Source organism: Panthera uncia, assembly GCF_023721935.1.
Source record: "Panthera uncia isolate 11264 chromosome A1 unlocalized genomic scaffold, Puncia_PCG_1.0 HiC_scaffold_17, whole genome shotgun sequence".
In the NCBI taxonomy this organism is placed as follows: Eukaryota; Metazoa; Chordata; class Mammalia; order Carnivora; family Felidae; genus Panthera; species Panthera uncia.
Genome location: NW_026057577.1, coordinates 55,105,684 through 55,125,027, shown reverse-complemented (window position 1 = coordinate 55,125,027; position 19,344 = coordinate 55,105,684). Strand labels below are relative to the sequence as shown.

Sequence of the window (19,344 nt, the reverse complement as noted above, 5' to 3'; positions counted from 1 at the left end):
GTTAATTCTAACCTATGCTAATAAGGTAAATAACATTTTCCTAAATGGCAGCATACACAAACTATCCCTTTAATTGTATATGCTTCATATTTAACAACAATCTCAATTTTAATAAAACATTCCTATATAATCAAGTTCTTTAAAATGACTACAGGGGGCGCCTGGGTGGCTCAGTCGGTTGAGCGTCCGACTTCAGCTCAGGTCATGATCTCACGGTCCGGTCCGTGAGTTCGAGCCCCACGTGGGGCTCTGGGCTGATGGCTCAGAGCCTGGAGCCTGCTTCCGATTCTGTGTCTCCCTCTCTCTCTGCCCCTTCCCCGTTCATGCTCTGTCTCTCTCTGTCTCAAAAATAAATAAATGTTAAAAAATAAAATAAAATAAAATAAAATGACTACAAACTCACCAGTACTTTTGGTGCTTTCTCTGGGTTGATTAGCTAGATTATCCTTTCTCAGTTCCTGGATAATGCCTTTATTTAAGCATATATCCACATGCATATTGAACAGGTTAAGATCTGAAGTCTTTTGTTCCAGGTTACAAATAGGACAAACTAGAGCTTGGGTTATTATCACTTCGGGTAAATAAGGCTGGGGGGATTCTTGCTGACTTGACCCCATATCTTCCAGTGAAACAGGGGAGAAAGAATTCTGATAATGTTGCTCAGTATTAAACGATTTTCTTGGAAAAACAGCACATTCCTCTTTGCTGTGCTTATCACTTAAAGCACCTACAATTTCTGCTTTAGGTGGGTTACCTTTAGTCTCTACTAGCTCTGCACAATCTACTGAATTGATTCCTGAATGCTTCTGATGGGTTTCATAATCCTGCTTCTCATGGAGTGAAAAAGAATGATGTACATTTTCTTCCCTGTTAACTTCTGTAGAGGAAGCATGTGAGCATGAGAACATTTTACGGTCTTCATTAATTGAAGGTCCATCAAGACAGGCATCTACATGTTTATTAAAGGCTTCCAGACTGATGCTTCCTTGCTCCCTAAAGCAAATGGGACAGGTAAATATCTGAGACTTATTTGAATTCTCTGATGTTTCTAAATTCTCGTTCATCTTCTTTAAAACTTGGAATGAATCTGATGTCTGTAAACTTTGTGTATCCACAGCTTCACACTTAAATGTGTCTTGTTGGCTCCATTTCCTTTCTGATCGCTTTTTATCAAAGAAGCTCTTCTTCTGAGACATTTCTAGAGGTTTTAGAAACTGATCTTTGTCAGTTTTCTCTAGCATGCGCCCAGTAGCTGACAGAGCTTGGTTTCCAGCCTGTAAAAAGCCAATAATGCTCCTTTGTTGCTGTTTCTTGTCTTCTTCATTGGGAAAACTAGATAACCGTACACCTAAATGAAACCAACCACAATTAATTGCTTAACAAAGCCAATTCACTCAGAATGCATAAAAATATTTTGCATAATATTGTTGTGACATATATACAAAAGGCTGTTTAGAGAAAAATAATAAGCAATACTGCATATTTTCTGAATTAAAGGATGAGTTTTCAAAACAGGTACTTTGCATGAAATTTACATTCCTTTATAAAACTGGGTGTCACTAAATAGTATCTGTTGGGAGTTCGCATGATTATATAAGTCTTTCAATTAACATCTGACATAAGTTACCATTAAAGATCAACTAACTGAGGCACCTGGGTGGCTAGTTGGTTAAACATCTGACTTCTGCTCAGGTCATGATCTCACAGTGTGGGTTCAAGCCCTGCATCAGGCTCTGTGCTGACAGCTTAGAGCCTGGAGCCTGCTTCAGATTCTGTGTCTTCCTCTCTCTGCCCCTCTCCCACTTGCACTCTGTCTCTCAAAAAATGAATAAACATTAACAAATTAAAAAAAAAAACAACTAATTGGAGTCAATTTCAAAAACTCTTTAGCTCTTTTTTAGGTTCACAGCAATAGTGGCAGAAAGTGCAGTTCCTACATATCCTCTGCCCGCACCACGCACAGCCTCCTCCAACTGACATATTGCACCAGAGTGGTACATTTGTTACAAATGATGAACGTATAGTGACACAACATTAACACTCAAAGCTCATAGTTTACATTAGGTTCACTCCTGGTGTTGTACATCCTATGGATTTTGACAAGTGTTTAATGATTTGTATCCACCATTATATAATCATACACAATAGTTTCACTGCCCTGGAAGTCCTCTGTGCTAAGTCTATTTATCCCTTCCTCACCCCTAACCCTTGACATACACTGATCTTTTCACTGTCTCCACAGTTTTGTCTCTTCCAGATTTCATAAGTTTGAATCAGACAGTATTTAACCTTTCAAACTGGCTTCTTTCTTTTAATAATAATAAATGTAATATAATAATATAATTTACATTTAAGGTGCCTCCATGTCTTTTTATGTGCATTTTTATTGTTTCCAATTTTGGCAATTATGAATGATGCTGTCATTAACATCTGCTCTTTAGATTTGGGGTCTTGTTTTTAGTTTATTTATTTATTTTGAGAGAGAGCGCAAGAGAGAGAGACAGCACAGAAGGGGCAGAGGGAGGGAAAGAGAGAATCCCAAGCAGGTTCTGCACTGTCAGCGTGGAAGCCCAGGCAGGGGCTCGAATTTCGGAACCATGAGATTGTGACCTGAGCCAAAGTTGGAAGCTTAACGGACTGAGCCACCCAGGTGCCCCGGCACTTTAGCTCTTTTATTTAACAAACTTTATTCAATCAATTTCAAGTGTGTGCTGTCTTTCATACATGAAAGCATGGCTAATAATCCACTCTTAGCAGTAAAGTTGGCATTTGGAGTGATTGTCCATATACCTCCTCTCACCCAATTCTCTTTAACCTAGTGTGATATTTTCTTGTTTGCTACAAAAGTATTAATGTGTTTATCATAAGGTGGTGCCTCAGATACCAAAACAGTATTACAAAACATAGTGAGTATATGCACTAAATTCACTTTCATAAAATCTGAAAAGTTTAAAATTCTGAAACATACCTAGCCCGAAGGATTTCACTAAGTAGTAAGGAAAAGAACAACTTTATCTGGTTCTTATGGGGATTAAATTAATGAGCATTGTTCCACCTACATCAGGTTCTAAGAATTAAGAAAAATGGCAGCATAGGTACAAACTCCTCAACAGGTTTAAGAGATAAAACGAAGGAGAGACTATTTCCCAAGTTAATTTATTTGGGAAGGTCTAGCAGATTTAAGGAAAAACAAGTCATACCCATAAGTCTTAATCTCAAGGGATGTGGAAAATCAGCATCGATTTCTGTTCTTAGCAAGTCTTTAGCAATAGCAAATATTTCTTCTGCAGTAGAAACAACAGATGAAACTGTACATGCACGAGTTTTTACTTCAAAATTTACATTCTTCAGTTTAATGGTAACAGTTCTACCCTGCAACAAACAGAATACATTGTTACATATGGCTTTCTAACTTCTAGAAAAAAGTTAATTTGTAGGTAACAAAAATTTAGAAAGATCTCTTAAATACACATAATATAGAAGTATAATCAATTATTTATAAAACATGGTAATGAAATCTGCTAAAAAGAATAACTGAAATATCTAAAAATCCCATTTTAGCCAATAATTATTACTCCCCTCACACTTACTGTGTGTCTACTGTATGCTAGATACTATGCTAAACCATTTGCACACAAGAACTCCCTTTACAGTTACTGTTTAATGGGTACAGGGTTTCAGTGTGGGATAATGAAAAAACTCTGGAGATTAATAGTGGTGATGGTTGCACAATATGAATGAACTCAATATGACAGAAATGTAACTTAAAAATGGTTAAAATGATAAATTCTATGTTATGTGTATTTTATTACCCCCTGGAGGTTCTGAGTGTGGGTTGACTTATTAACTCACTTCCAAAGAATAGAGTATGAAAGGGAAAAATAGTAACTTCACAGTGGAGAAGCCTAGCAAACACTAACTTAACCAGGTGACAACGGTTAGTATCATTTATGATACCTTGTAGTTATCATATACCCTGATAGGATGTAATGAGGACAGTTCACTTCTGGTACTCTTTCTAAAAATTCATAACCTGGTCTAATCATTAGAAAAACATCACCCAAACCTGGATGGAAAGACATCTTGCAGGATACCAGGCCAATACTCCTTAAGACTGTTAAGGTCATGAAAAACAAGGAAATACTGATAAACTTTCACAGATTAGAGGAGATTGGGAGACACGACAACTAAACACAGCGTGGTTCCCTGGACTGAATCCTGGAACAGAAAGAGGACTTTAATGGAAAAAGAGTAAAATCCAAATAATGTCTGGAGGTTAGCCAATAGAAATGTGCTAATGTCAGTTTATTAGCTTCGACAAATGTACTGTAATAATATAGCTATGATAATACAGGGTATATCAGAACTCTCTATATTATCTTTGCTACTTTTCTTATAAATCTGAGATGATTCCCAAATTACAGGTTTATTAAAACAATTTTTTTAAAAAATCTTCACACTCAGGTATGATAGAAAAGGATTATAAGATATATAATGTACTTATATAGATATCCCATTCTTTGTAATAACCTTTGTTGTTTTGGGGGGTTTTTTGGTAATAACTTTTGAATACCTTTGTGCTACACTTTGTAAAAACGCCACCTCTGGTTTGAGAGTTTGGAAAAATACTACATATAGATTGTTGTGAGTGAAGGTTATAAAATAGAAATTCAGGGTCTTCAAGGTTTTGTTCTCAGTATGTTAAACAATCTGGAATTCGAGAATTGAAACAAAATGCCTATTTTAGAAAATCGTTGTCTACCTGAGGAAAACATTAAAAGATGGTTGGAAAGACATTTATAATAAGTAAATACAGTTCTAGGGAAATCATTACCTTTGCTTTATTCTCTAATGCCATTATAAGTCTGATTCTGAACTTATTCAAATGTACTCCTCAAGTAGTATAAACTCTGGAATTATACTGGAGCCAGCCCACCCTCCTAAGTTGTTTCTTCATCGACTGATCTCAGTATAGGCCTCAATTATGGGTCAGAATTGAATTTGTCTCTCTTGGGGATACTCTATATTTCTCAATTTATTGAGAAACTGAATCTATCTCTATTGGGGATTACTCTTTATTTATTGGGGATACTCAATATTTCTCAATTTGTACTCAGATGCAAAATCTAACTCTTCCTTTAAGGTAGTATTTTATTATTAAAAAATGTTAAATCTAAGAACACTACATCTAAATAAAGTACCTTTAATCCTTCTTTCTGCAGATCTTGAGCAAGTTCACTGCAAAGTTCCTGGCACAAGCTATACTGTTCTTCTGCTTTACTCATTTCACTGAATGTCCTAAAAAGACAAGAATGATTTTGGTGCACAGAGTAAACTATAATTCAGGATAATTTAGGAATGAGATAGTATGTTTTAATGGCCTGTCATTAAGTTATATTTTTCTGCAGTACAAAACAAAATTTTCAGATGAACTAAGATATAATTAAGAAAAAACATCTAAGATCTACATGAATAATGGGAGATCATTTATAGTTAAACTGATTTCACCTATAGTAGTTTTTTTAAAAGGAGGTTAAAGTCTGATATATCGCAACAATAAGAGAAGGGATAAAAACTGTATGATCATTTCAGTATCTGCAGAAAAAGCATTTGACAAAGTATGACATCTACTCATGATAAAAAAAAAAAATAACTCAACAAAGTAGGTTTTAGAGGGGTGCCTGGGTGGCTCAGTCAGTTTAGTGACCAAATTTGGCTCAGGTCATGATCTCACAGTTCGTGGGATCAAGCCCTGCGTTGGGCTCTGTGCTGACAGCTCAGAGCCTGGAGCCTGCTTCTGATTCTGTGTGTGTGTGTGTGTGTGTGTGTGTGTGTGTGTGTGTGTGTCTGCCTGCCCCTCCCCCATTTGCTCTCTGTCTCTTTCCCTCTCAAAAATAAATTAAACATTAAAAAAATGTTAAGTATGTTTAGAGGAAACATATCTCAACATAAAAATGCCTTATATGAAAAACCCATAGCTAACATCATATTCAATGGGGAAGAACTGAGAGCCTTTCCTCTGAGGTCAGGTACAATACAAGGATGTCCACTTTTACCACTTTTATTCAACAAAATACTAGAAGTCCTAGCCACAGCTATCAGACAACAAAAAGAAATAAAAGGCATCCAAATTGGTAAGAAGTAAATCTTTTCACTATTTGTAGAAGACATGATACTATATATAAAAACCTTGAAAGATTCCACTAAAGAGCTACTAGAACTAATAATGAATTCAGTAAGGTTGCAGGATACAAAATCAATGTACATAAATCCACTGCATTTCTATACACTAATTATGAAGCTATGGAAAAAGGAATTAAGAAAACAATCCCATTTACAATGTACTGAAAATAATAAATACCTAAGAATAAACTAAATCAAAGAGGTGAAAGACCTGTACTCTGAAAACTATAAAACACTGGTAAAAGAAATTGAAGACAACACAAAGAAATGGAAAGACATTCCATGTGCATGGATGGGAAGAACAAATATTGTTAAAATGTCTATACTACTCATAGATTAAATGTGATCTCTATCAAAATACCAACAGCATTTTTCACAGAACTAGAACAATCCTAAAATTTGTATGGAGCCCCAAAAGACCCTGAACAGCCACAGCAATCTTCAAAAAGCAAAGCAAAGCTGGAGATAACACAATTCCAGATTTCAAGTTATACTACAAAGCTGTAGTAATCAAAACAGTATGGTACTGGAACAAAAACAGACACATAGATGAATGGAACAAAATAGAAATCCCAGAAATAAACTCGACAAAGGAGGCAAGACTATGCAATGGGAAAAAGACAGTCTCTTTAAGAAATTATGTTGAGAAAACTGGACAGCTACATGCAAAAGAATGAAACTGGACCACTTTGTCACAGCATACACAAAAATAAACTCAAAATGGATTAAGGACCTAAATGTGAGACCTGAAACCATAAAAATCCTAGAATAGAGATAGAGAACAAGCAGTAATTTCTCTGTCATTGGCCATAACAATATCTTTCTAGATACGTCTCCTGAGAAAAGGGAAACAAAAGCAAAAATAAACTATTGGGACAACATCAAAATAAAAAGCCTATGCACAGCAAAGGAAACCAACAAAAACAAAAGACAACCTACTGAATAGGAGAAGATATTTGCAAAATGACATATCTGATAAAGGGTTAGTACCCAAAACATATCAAGAACTGATACAACTAAATACCACCCCCCCCAATAATACAATTAAAAAATGGGCAGAAGCCACATTTCTCCAAAGAAGGCATCCAGATGGCCAACAGAGACACATGAAAAGATGCTCAACATCATTCATTGTCAGGGAAATACAAATCAAAACTAAATGAGATATAACCTAGGGGTGCCTGGGTGGCTCATTCGGTTGGTCATCCAATTCGACTCAGGTCATGATCTCACAGTCTATGAGTTTGAGCCCCGCATCGGGCTCTGTGCTGACAATTCAGAGCCCTGGAGCCTGCTTCGGATTCTGTATCTCCCTCTCTCTCTGCCCCTTCCCTGTTAATGCTCTGTCTCTCTGTCTCAAAAATAAATAAAACATTAAAAATAAATAAATAAATAAATGAGATATAACCTCATACCTGTCAGAATGGCTAAAATAAAAAACTCAAGAAACAACAAATGTTAGCAAGGGTGTGGAAAAAGGGGAACCCTCTTGCACTGTTGGTGGGAATGCAAACTGGTACAGCCACTGTGGAAACAGTATGGAGGTTCCTCAAAAATTTTAAAATAGAACTACCTATAATCTAGTAATCACACTACTGGGTATTTACCCAAAGAATTTGAAAACACTAATTTGAAGGGACATGTGCACGCTTACGTTTACTGCAGCATTATTTATAATAGCCAAATCATGGGAGCAACCCAACTGTCCATTGATAGATGAATGGATAAAGAAGATGTGGTATATATGTATGCATGTGTACACATATATATATATGTATACACACACACACACACACACACACACACACACACACACACAGCAATGGAACATTACTGAGCCATAAAAAAGAATGAAATCTTGCCATTTGCAATGATGCAAATGGATCTACAGCATATAATGCTAAGCAAATAAGCCAGGCAGAGAAAGACAAATACCATATGATTTCACTCATATGTGGAATTTAAGAAGCAAAACAAACAAAGGAGAAAAAAAGAGACAAACAAACAAACAAAAAACCAGACTTGTAACTCTAGAGAACAAACAGATGGTTACCAGAGGGGAGGTGGTTAGGGGGATGGATGAAATAGGTGAACGGGATTAAGAGTACTTATCTTGATGAGCACTGAACAATATATGGAACTGTTGAATTACTACACTGTACACCTGAAGCTAATATAACATATTAACTACATATACTGGGATTTTTAAAAAGTTGATTACAGTCACTAACAGATTATGATAATGCCCTCAGAACTTATAACACATTATTATATACATGTACATAGACTGCTACAGAGGGTTATCTTAAGAAAGTATATATGAGAACATTATTCCAATTACTGTTCATCTACTTTTTGGAATAGAAGTATTTTCAAGTAGACTTAAGGGGGTTGTTCCTGGCACCTAGGTAGAGTTAGTCTAACAGACAACTGGAAATGGAGGGCTGGTGATATTAAATGTAGAAATTTGAATTCATCTGCACCCAACTATTGAAAGTAGGCAAGGGATCATCTTAACATAAAAGAGGAAGATGCTAAAAAGAGACCAGGGTAATGAGTTAAAAATCCTGAGCAGAGGACTATTCAGTGAAGAATACCCAGTTCTCCTCCAACCAATATTTCCAGCTTCCCAATCATTTAAATTTCTCCAGAATATTTTATGTATAAGCAAACAAACATTTTCTCTTAATTTTTTATATAAACTGTAGAATATTAGACACACTGTTCAGCATCTTTTCAATTCATCCTGGTTGAGATTTCCTTATGAATAAATAATTCCCTCATTTTTACATGGCAGCCTAATATTTTAATTTAAAGATGTAAGATCATTGAACCAATTCTCTAGATATTTAAGTTACTTTCTATCTTTTACTATCACAAAAAAACATAATGAATAATCTTGTATACATGTAAAATGACATGTGATTACATGTGTAAAATGAATTCCTAGAAAAAGAACTATGGGATCAAAGTACATGTGTATCTGTGATTTTAAGAGCCATTGCCAAAATGCTTCACCCCTGGGGTAGGCAAAATAATAGTCCCCAAAGATGTCCAAATCCTAATCTCTTGGAACCCAGTACATTACATGATAAAGGGTACATTGCAGATATGATTAAGTTAATATAGGGAGAGTATCCTAAATGGTCCAGGTGGGTCCAATGTAATCTCAAGGGTTCCCTTAAGAAGAAAGCAGGAGGGTGAGTCGGATAAAGATGAGATGCTAGGTCTGAAGATGATGAGTCAAAGAATGCAAGCAGCCTCTAGAAGCTTTTGGCAAGGAAATGGATCCTCCCCTGGATCTTTAGAAAGCATGCAACCCTGCTAATACCTTAATTTTAGGACTCCTGACCTTCAGAACTGTAAGAGAATAAATTTGTGTTCTTTTAAGCCACTAGATCTGTGGTCATTTGTTATAGGACCAGTAAGAAACCAGTACACTCCCTCCAGAGTTTATAGCTATTTTACTCCCACAGTCTTATCAATAGGGTATCTTTGCCAACCCATTGGTGAAAAGGCTTTCTCAGAGAACCTTCAATCTGTATTTCTTAAACTATAAAGATTGGGAATATTTCCAATGTTTTAACAGGCATCTGTACTTGCTTCTCTGTTGAGTAGCTCTTTCTTCATTTTTTCCTATTGGCTTGCTGGCCCTTTCTCCCACCTCACCTCCCCGACTATGTAGCTTCTTTCTTTCTTTTTTTTTTTTTAAGTTTTTATTTAAATGCCAGTTAGTTAGCAAACAGTTTAATATTAGTTTCAAGTGTAAAATACAGTGATTCAACACTTCCATACATCTGATGTTCATCACAACATGTGAACTCCTTAATTCCCATCACCTATTTCACCCATACACACACCCACCTCCCTTCTGGTAACTTCAGTTTGTTCTCTATAGTTAAGAGTATTCAGGGGCACCTGGGTGGCTCAGTCAGTTAAGTGATCTACTTGGGTTCAGGTCATGATCTCATCGTTTGTGTGTTTGAGCCCCGCATCAGGCTCTGTGCTAACAGCCTAGAGCCTGCTTCTGATTCTGTGTCTCCCTCTCTCTCCACCCCTCCACCGCTCATGCTCTGTGTCTCAAAACTGAATAAAAATTTTTAAAAAAAATTTAAAGTGTTTCTTGGTTGCCCCTTTTCCCCCTATGCTTGTTTTTGTTTCTTAAATTCCACATATGAGTGAAATCATATGGTATTTGTCTTTCTTTCTCTGACTGGCTTAATTTTGCTTAGGATTATACTCTCTAGCTCCATCCATGTTGTTCCAAATAGCAAGATTTCATTCTTTTTTTGTGGCTGCATAATATTCCATTGTGTATATATACCACATCTTCTTTATCCATTCATCTGTTGATGGATCTTTCCATAAATTGTCTACTACAGATAATACTACTATGAACATCAGGGTGCATGTATCCCTCTGAATTAGTATTTTTGTATTCTTTGGTTAAATACCCAGTAGTGCAATTGCTGGATTGCTTCCAACAGTATGAGGAACTTCCATACTGTTTCCACTTCCAAACTGCATCAGTTTGCATTCCTACCAACAGTATAACAAAGTTCCCCTTTCTCCAAATCCTTGCCAACATGTGTTGTTTCTTGTGTTGCTGACTTTAGCCATTCTGACAGAGGTAGTGTGAGGTAATATCTCATTGTAATTTTGATTTGTATTTCCCTGATGATGAGTGATGTTGAGCATCTTTTCATGTGTCTGTTGGCCATCTGGATTTCCTCTTTGGAAAAATGTCTGTCCATGTGTTCTTTCCATTTTTAACAGGATTATTAATTTTTTGGGTGTTGAATTTTGTAAGTTCTTTATATATTTTGTATACTAACCCTTTATTGGATATGTCATTTGCAAATATCCTTTCCCATTCCGCTGGCCCTTTCCTAACAAATGTTAATATTAGCTAATATTAATATTCTTGGGTAGTAAGTAATATTCTCAATAACAAAAGAGAAAATGGAAGAAAAAATTCATTAAATAGGACAGTACTATCTCAATTTTGGATGCGCCCCCCCCCCCACCACCACTTCTTTTCCTTTGATTGCTTTTATGTAAATCACAGCCTAAAACAGAAATTTTTATCAAACTCATTTATTGAATATGTTGTCTTGTAAAAGTCATTCAGCTTTTCTGATAAAAAATAGTATATGTGAGGGGTGCCCAGCTGGCTCAGTTGGAAGAGTGTGGGACTCTTGATGTTGGGATCATGAATTTGAGCTCCACATTGGGTATAGAGATTACTAAAAATAAATAAGTGAACTTAAATATAATATATGTGAAAAATGAACACAACCTTGTACTAGACCAGTGGTTCTTAAACATTTCAGTGGAATGCTGGTGTTTGGAGGAGAGATAATTGAGGGACTTTTCAATGACATATTTCCCAAAACAATAAACTCCCCTCAGGATTTCATTTGACTGCCAGACAAGATTACAAACCACTTGAACTAGGTCCCCTCTAAGCTCTCTTTCATCAAGCTTACTATTTGATGCTTATGTACATTCACCAATATTTGGAAAGTTTCAGGAGTAATTTCCATGGTGCCTTCTTAAATCTCCCAAATAACTACCCAGTATAATTTTTCTTATCAACAAGGCTAAAAATTAAGATTTAGAATCCTAAAATGCTTGGTTTTCACTGAAGAGAAGCAAAACTAACACTAAAAAAATTAACTGCAGTTAAATTTTTTCCCACTGAGAGAATGGCAAGCAAAGGTAATAAAGCACTGTACTGGGATATTTACTTTAGTAGTGTCAATTACTGAAAAATGTCATTTGGTTTGCAAACAGATTTTTCTGTTTCAGTGATATTTTACTAAAAATTAAAAATCAGTTAAAAAGAACATGAATTATGAACAATTAATAATAACAAAACATTACCTCTCAACGCTCATGCTTTTCCTATCTCCATCCCTTGAAATGAAAAAAAAGAAAAAAAGTTTTCTTTGCATTCTCAAAGAAGGCTCAGTTCCATTTAGTCAACTAAGAGGATTTAATATATCAATTACCATTTAAAAATCTCAGTAATGTTTTTTGTTAAAATTTATACACCATGAGAAACTGAGTTTTTTAAATCTCAAAATAAAACTATCAACAAAGAATATAGATAAGATGCTAATATGATTATGTGTGTAAAGGATCCAGTCTATCTCTATCAAAGAGAATAAATATGAAAATAGGTTGATATTATAAATTGCTTCTGTTAAAAGCCTGAATATCAAAACCATGACTTACAGAAACCAATAGGAGTAAGAAGCATAATCATTTGCAGTTATACAATATATGTAATTAAATATCAATTACCTAGTTTTTGGCCATGTGTATTAACTTCACTCTCTTATAGTTACTTATTACTCATTTTTACTATATATAAACTTCAGTTAGAATTTGGACACAGTAGTAGGATGATTGGGAATCTAATCCATCTAGTTTGGTTGGATTCTAGCTGTCCTGATAGGAGTAACTGAAACCAAAAAGCTGAAATGATATGTAGATTATTCGTTTTTCACATACTGAATGAACCTATTAGGAATAAGGCACTGTTCTAGGCATTGGGCATATAGTTATGACCAAAACAGAGCAAGTTCCTATCCTTAAGAAACATATCTTAGTGGAGGGAGACAAGTAAACAAATACAGAAGTAAATATGGAATATGTTAGCAGTTGAGAATAACTACAGATTAAAAAATAAAGCAGGATAGGGGAATAGAGAATGTACATAGAAGAGAAGGGAGGTTTGATATATTATAAATTACCTATGCGTTTCACTTCAGCATTACCTACATCTTTAAATACCACAGTTTAATATATGCTATGTTATATCAAGAACCATATTATTTTCAAGCACTATGGAAATAAAAAGAGGATAATTCTTAGATTAAAGAAGAAAGTCTTATTTCCCATTACCTTCAAATATTAGACTATGCATAGTAATGTGATTTCCTTCTCTGATCTTTCATTATATCCACTTAAGATCAAAGTCAGCTCACTATGAGCTTAAGAATGAGGAACATGGAGATACTGCACAACCTGCAATGTCTACAAGATTTAGCAGGTTTAATTATTTTATCAAACTTCTTTCATATGTCTCCTCAGTAATCTTCCTGCTTTCCTTTAGTTTAAGAATCAGAATACCAAGGAGTTATTTTGAGGGCAGGCTGACAGGATGATAACAAAATTATAAAAATAGTGCCCATTGTTAATTCCCATTCTTTTTTAAAATTCCTTCTTTTCACCCACTCCCAACCGTGTACGCTTTAGCTCTAAGATACTTCTTTTTAAGACTGAGATCAAAGAGTGGCAGGGAAAAATCCTAGGGCCTCTCCTCTAGCTGTTTCCTCTTCTCCTACATCTTTGTATGGCTGGCCACTTCAGGTCCCTGCCTCTGGGGGGGACATAATCGTTTGCAGTTATACATGTAATTAAATATCAATTACCTAGTTTTTGGCCATGTATATTAACTTTGCTCTCCTATACTTACTACTCATTTTTACTACTCAATAGAACTTCAATTAGATTATGGATCATGCCTCTGGATCATGGCTGCAACCCCCTACTCTTAAGGCCCAAGTCATTTTCCCGTCCCTTACTCTGCCTTACTTTCTTCATTTGTTTATTTGGTTACTTCCTGTTTCCCACACTATTATGTAAACTCCATGAAGGCAGGAGTTTGTCTTGTTTCCTAGTATTCTTCCCAGTGCCTAGAACAGTACCTAACAACGTAATTAGTCAGTACTGAATGAATCTGTCAATTATTTACAAATCTGGAAAAGAAAAGAAATATAGTTGTTAGTTCAGAAAGCCTTTCAAAGAATTAAAGAGATTAAATCAAAGAGATTAAATCTCTTTGCTTAAGGGGTAAATTCTGGAATATGAGCCACTTTCCTTCCTCAGCAATCACAACACCATTGTCGTTATGTTCTAAATGAAAAATAAGACAGGTACAGAAAAGAAAGAACTCATCATGCCTCTTGTCTATCTACCCAATTGCTGTGGCCAACAGCCAAAAAGTGATTCTTTGTTCCTCTTTTCCTTTCCTCCCACCTCCAATCTTTTGACTTTAATTCAAAAATTATATTCTGGAATGAACTAGCCTAAAAAAATTTTTAAACATATTATCCTTAGAGCCTCCATGTCGATGGTTAATATTGCTATTTCAGCAAATGATAAAGAAAAAACAAAATGACTATACACATAGATACCTTGCCAGGAGTGTTGAACCTAGACCCAGGGAAATATGAAGGAAATGATGCCAAGATGTTTCAGAGAAAAGAAGAGAAAGTAATGCCCTCTGTTGGTAGAGTTCTGTACAAGTAATAATTCCAAGGGCCTTTAACATTTTCTCTGTAACTTTTCCTATCCCAGACACCTAGAAAAGAGTCAATATTTATCATTAATAAAGTTTTACATTAAGGCAAGAACAGATATTTAACCTCATTATACCTTTTATAACCAATAAAAGGTACGAATAATGTAACTATCTTCACAAGTCATGCAAGAAAACTGCTTTAATTATTTTGGGGCACATCTAAACAAGTGCTATAAGGAATTAAAATTTTTAAATTTCAGGTAATTTGAAAAAGTATTAAGAAAAGAATTCTATTATAGAAACTTAGAAAATGGAATAAACAAATTAAAAATAAACAGCAAAACTTATGAATCTTTAGTATACTATTATCTGTTGTGACCCACTAAAGCTGTTATGTTCCAAAGTTCTCTGACCCCAGAACTTTTTTTTTAATGGAACATCTACTCATACCTTGAAAACCACACTGAAAAATGCTGCTTTATAGTTACATGTTATATATTCTAAACTATTCAGTGATCATACATTATATTCTTTGAACTGCTTCTTAGCCTTTTGGCTAAGATCAAGTGTAGTACATTATATTCTTTGATTACAGCCTTTGTTCTGAGCATTGAGAGATTTTTATTTAAATCTACTCCTATACATTATGTTGAGCAAGAAAATTAAGCCCCCAGAACATCAAATAGTGTCTAGTGTAATTATTGTTTTTTAAAAAAGCATATATATGCAGAAAAATCTACAAGCTGTAAAAAATAGTAAAACACACCCTTTCTCTTACCCTGAGGGATCATTTTACCATTTTAAAGATAATATTTTTTTTGGTCAAAACAAATTTCTAAATCTCTGAAGTCTCATACCTATTGATCTGGTGGCACCTAGACTTTAGAACTAAAATAGTATATTAAGTTATAGCTGAAAGGACTCTTCCAAGTATTCTTTCTATTTCTGTTCTTCTTAGTAGCAGTACACTTAAAAATCTTTCATCTATTACTTTCTTAAAAATTTTCAGCAAACAAGCTTCTTAAACCTCAGTTTAGGGTTTCATACAAAGATTTCTTCAAGCCCAAACTCAATCATCCATTTTACTTCTTGCTTGTTACCTATACCTCTAGAACTTTTCAGCAAAGAATGATTATTACCATCCTAAATAGTGTCTCTTCCGAGTATATTTATATGAATACGTATATGTTTATTTATATAAATAAAATTTATATAAATTCTATATAAAATCTCACCTTTCTAATGGGTAAGTCCTTGATGAAATCCATCACAGCTTCTCTATTGGGGAGAATTTGGTATTGTCCATTTGGTTTATTCTTATCACTGCATACTTTTGCTAACATTGTATTTGGGGCAATGCCTTAAAAGAAGAACACCCTGATGACTCAAAGAAGTTGACATATATGATTTTAAAATATATGATGACAATACTGAAAAAAAATGGTGAGTACAAAACATCTGAAATGATGTGGAATGGTACTTTAAAAATAACATTTGATAACTTCCTATCTCCTCAGGGCTCGATATGATTTTAGGAAAAGGAAATGTAGTAGTTACTGTGACAGCAAAAATAAGGAACATTTAATCTCTCCATGGTATCTTATTTTATTTTTAAAAATTTTTAATGTTTATTTATACTTTTGGGAGAGACAGAGTGACACAGCATGAGCGGGGGAGGGGCAGAGAGCGAGGGACACACAGAATCTAAATCAGGCTCCATACTCTGAGCTGTCAGCACAGTTCAAACTCACTAACTGTGAGATCATGACCTGAGCCGGGGTCAGATGCTTAACTGACTGAACCACCCAGGCACCCCTCTCTCCATGGTATTTTAAAGTCTACAAGTAATTTATGACTTTAAGTAATATTATTAGTTTATGTACCATTTTTAGTAGCAATACAGGGCTGACTTATAGAAAAGATCCAGAATATAACTTAGGATGGATGTTCACTCTTTGAAAAGGTCTTCTGTATAGATTATCCACATAAAAAAAATCAGGGCGCCTGGGTGGCTCAGTCAGTCAAGCATACAACTTTGGCTCAGGTCATGATCTTGCAGTTTGTGGGTTTGAGCCTCACGTCAGGCTTTATGCTGACAATTCAGAGCCTGGAACAAGCTTCGGATTCTGTGTCTCCCTCTCTCTCTGCCCCTCCCCTGCTTATGCTCTGTTTCTCTCTGTCTCTTAAAAATAAGTAAATGCTGTAAGAAATAAAATAAAAAATAAATTTAAAAAAATCAAATATTCTAGGTTGCATTATACTTAAAACAATGATAATAAAATACATGCATTCTTTTCATGTTATACACAAAGCAAATTAATACTTTTCAGGAAGGTGTTTTAAAATCTCTAGGAGTCTCAATGAGTAAGATAACTTAAAATACTCAAATAGAGTCATTAAGTGATTCATTTCTATTTTTATACACATCCTACTAAAATTTGTTACTTATTCTCACACTTTGGCATAGAAAGGAAAGATTAATGTAATCATAATATGGCTTTTATAAGATAATGTTAAGACACAATGATACCCTCATGGGTTACTGACAGTTGTGAAGCTCTTTTTCCCTTCACTAGCTGGCCCTAGATTGCTATGTAGCTAGTTGGGGTTTTTTCTATCTTCTACTTTGTGGTCAGCTGGGGTCTTTCCTGAACTGTAATCCTGGACAGGGCTGAAGTCTTCAAAGGGAAAACCAATAAAGCTAAACCAATTAAAATATTGAATGCTTAAAAAAAGGATAGCTACATTAGATTTATGAAAGTTTTTTCTTTGGGCTCATGGGCCTTTCTGCTGAATTCCAATTTACCTGTAGGTTCACAGTATTCTGAATAGGTAAAGTCATTAGAAATTGAAATCATAAAGGGTAAGTAAAATGTCACTATATACTTCATAACCAGAAACTACTAATATTACACTTATATTAGCCAGTCTGAAATTTTTAACTATGGGGTAGTCATCAAATCCCTTTTAAGTACCTGCACTGGCTGTCAATGTTGTTTTTTGCTCAATTCTGAAACGAATTTCCTTTACGGCTTCCTCGGCTGATGTTCCAAAAACAATCGCATTTTGGAGTATTTGAGGATTATTTTGATCTTCAGAGTTTGCTTGGAAAGGATTTCCTTGGGGGTGCAAATCAGGAGGAATGTCATTAAATAGTGGAGGGATGGATCGCTCCTGCTCACTCACTTTATTCACTTCTTCTCCGGGTTTATCTAAATTATAAACAGGAACAGTAATTATCTTCATAAATACAAAAGTACATACTTCATAAATTAGGTTTCCCTACATTCTTTTTAAAGACAAAGCAAATCTAGTTTAGTTTTGTTTCTCTTTTTTTTTTTTAGTTTTGTTTCTAAGAACCAAGATGACAAATGTTATTTATATTTTGTAACTGTTTAACAAAGAAAATACTGATTCTAAGTTTTTCTTAAAAGGAATATTATCTATTTCCATGATATACACTTTAAGAAGAAACATCCTATGTAAAACTCACTAATTTGTGTACCATACCTAAATTAACTAAAATCTAGAAATGGGCCTAGTCACATTACTTCTTTTTTTTTTTTTTTTTTAAAGCTTTTTTTCCCTTACTCATTAAATTAGAATTTAGGATTGAGGAAAAATGCATTAGCAATCAAGAATAATTATGCTGAGAAATAAAGTTTTTTTAGAGAGAAAAAAACCTTCCATTTTCTTCACGGAAGAAACTTTTCAGACATTAAATACTCTCAATTTCCTTCTTTCAAATGCTGATTTTAATTTTGACTTGCTTACTTATAAAGTACCACTTTTACTAAGGGCACACTTGAAATAAATAGTAATTACTGTTGGAAGTTACGCTTCTTTAAATATACAAATTCTTAAGGTCTGATCAGATTAACTCTGGTCCAAGTTTAAGGGAAAGAAGCCTTTATTATTACCAGTAGGCTATAACCTTGAAAGTAAAATAAAAATAGTAATCTAGTTATTGCCTCATTTTAGTTGCATTTTTCACAATTGGACTGTAAAATATACTCAAATTTATGCCAATATCAAAAATGTCCTCATTAAATCCATTAAAGACTACTTTCAGGGCTTAATGGAAAAGAAATGCAGTTTAAATGTATTTATAAAAATTAAGATTAACAACAGAAATTTCTGATCTCTTCATAATTTTATTACATATAAATGTTTTCTATATTAAGATAAATGCAGAAGCAAAAATTAAATTTCTGGTTTCAAGACACATATAAATGCATATTACTTAAAAAACGAACAACTAGGACTTTTAAGGAAGGTTTTTTAAAGATAATACAAATAGTATGACAAACCACCAGATTAGTTTCAAATTTTAAAGCATCTAATTTGAATTAAGTTACAGAAAGATGTTTTCTAAATCTGAATTCCTAGGAAATCTGAATTCCTAGGCCATATACAAAATAAGTCTTATTTATAAACTTAACATTAGCAGTTATTTATGTGCCTCAGCTGCTTTCATTTTCCAAATTCTATTTTTAAAATGATGAACATTTCAGGCACACCTGGATGGCTCAGTAAGTTAAGCATCTGACTTTGGCTCAGGTCATGATTTCACAGTTCATGAGTTCAAGCCCCACATTGGGCTCTAAACTAACAGCGCAGACCCTGCTTGGGGCTCTCTCTCTCTCTCTCTCTCTCTCTCTCTCTCTCTCTTTCCCTGTTCCTCTCTCTCTCTCTCTCTCCAAGTGGGTAAATTAACTTAAAAAAAAAACTTTAAAATAAGTAAATAAATAAATAAATAAATAAAATGTTAAACATTTCATAAGGCATTATGACTGTGGCAAAGTTGAAAGGTCCGCTTTTCCCCATCTGTATGCGTAAAAGTCAAG

General features: G+C 34.5%; 1 protein-coding gene across 4 annotated transcripts in view; it reads right to left on the bottom strand.

The window, feature by feature from the left end:
- Nucleotides 1-19,344, bottom strand: part of POLK (DNA polymerase kappa) — a 73,240-nt gene that overhangs the window by 2,458 nt on the left and 51,438 nt on the right. For 3 of the 4 annotated variants that reach the window (XM_049649649.1, XM_049649648.1, XM_049649650.1), the window contains exons 7-13: nucleotides 17,473-17,709; nucleotides 15,733-15,857; nucleotides 14,391-14,557; nucleotides 12,070-12,102; nucleotides 5,202-5,298; nucleotides 3,201-3,372; nucleotides 404-1,348 (exon numbers count right to left, since the gene is read on the bottom strand). In XM_049649649.1, the coding sequence (XP_049505606.1) occupies nucleotides 404-1,348; nucleotides 3,201-3,372; nucleotides 5,202-5,298; nucleotides 12,070-12,102; nucleotides 14,391-14,557; nucleotides 15,733-15,857; nucleotides 17,473-17,709 (1,776 nt within the window). The remainder of the gene's footprint in view (nucleotides 1-403; nucleotides 1,349-3,200; nucleotides 3,373-5,201; nucleotides 5,299-12,069; nucleotides 12,103-14,390; nucleotides 14,558-15,732; nucleotides 15,858-17,472; nucleotides 17,710-19,344) is intronic. The other variant, XM_049649651.1, reaches the window with a different exon arrangement.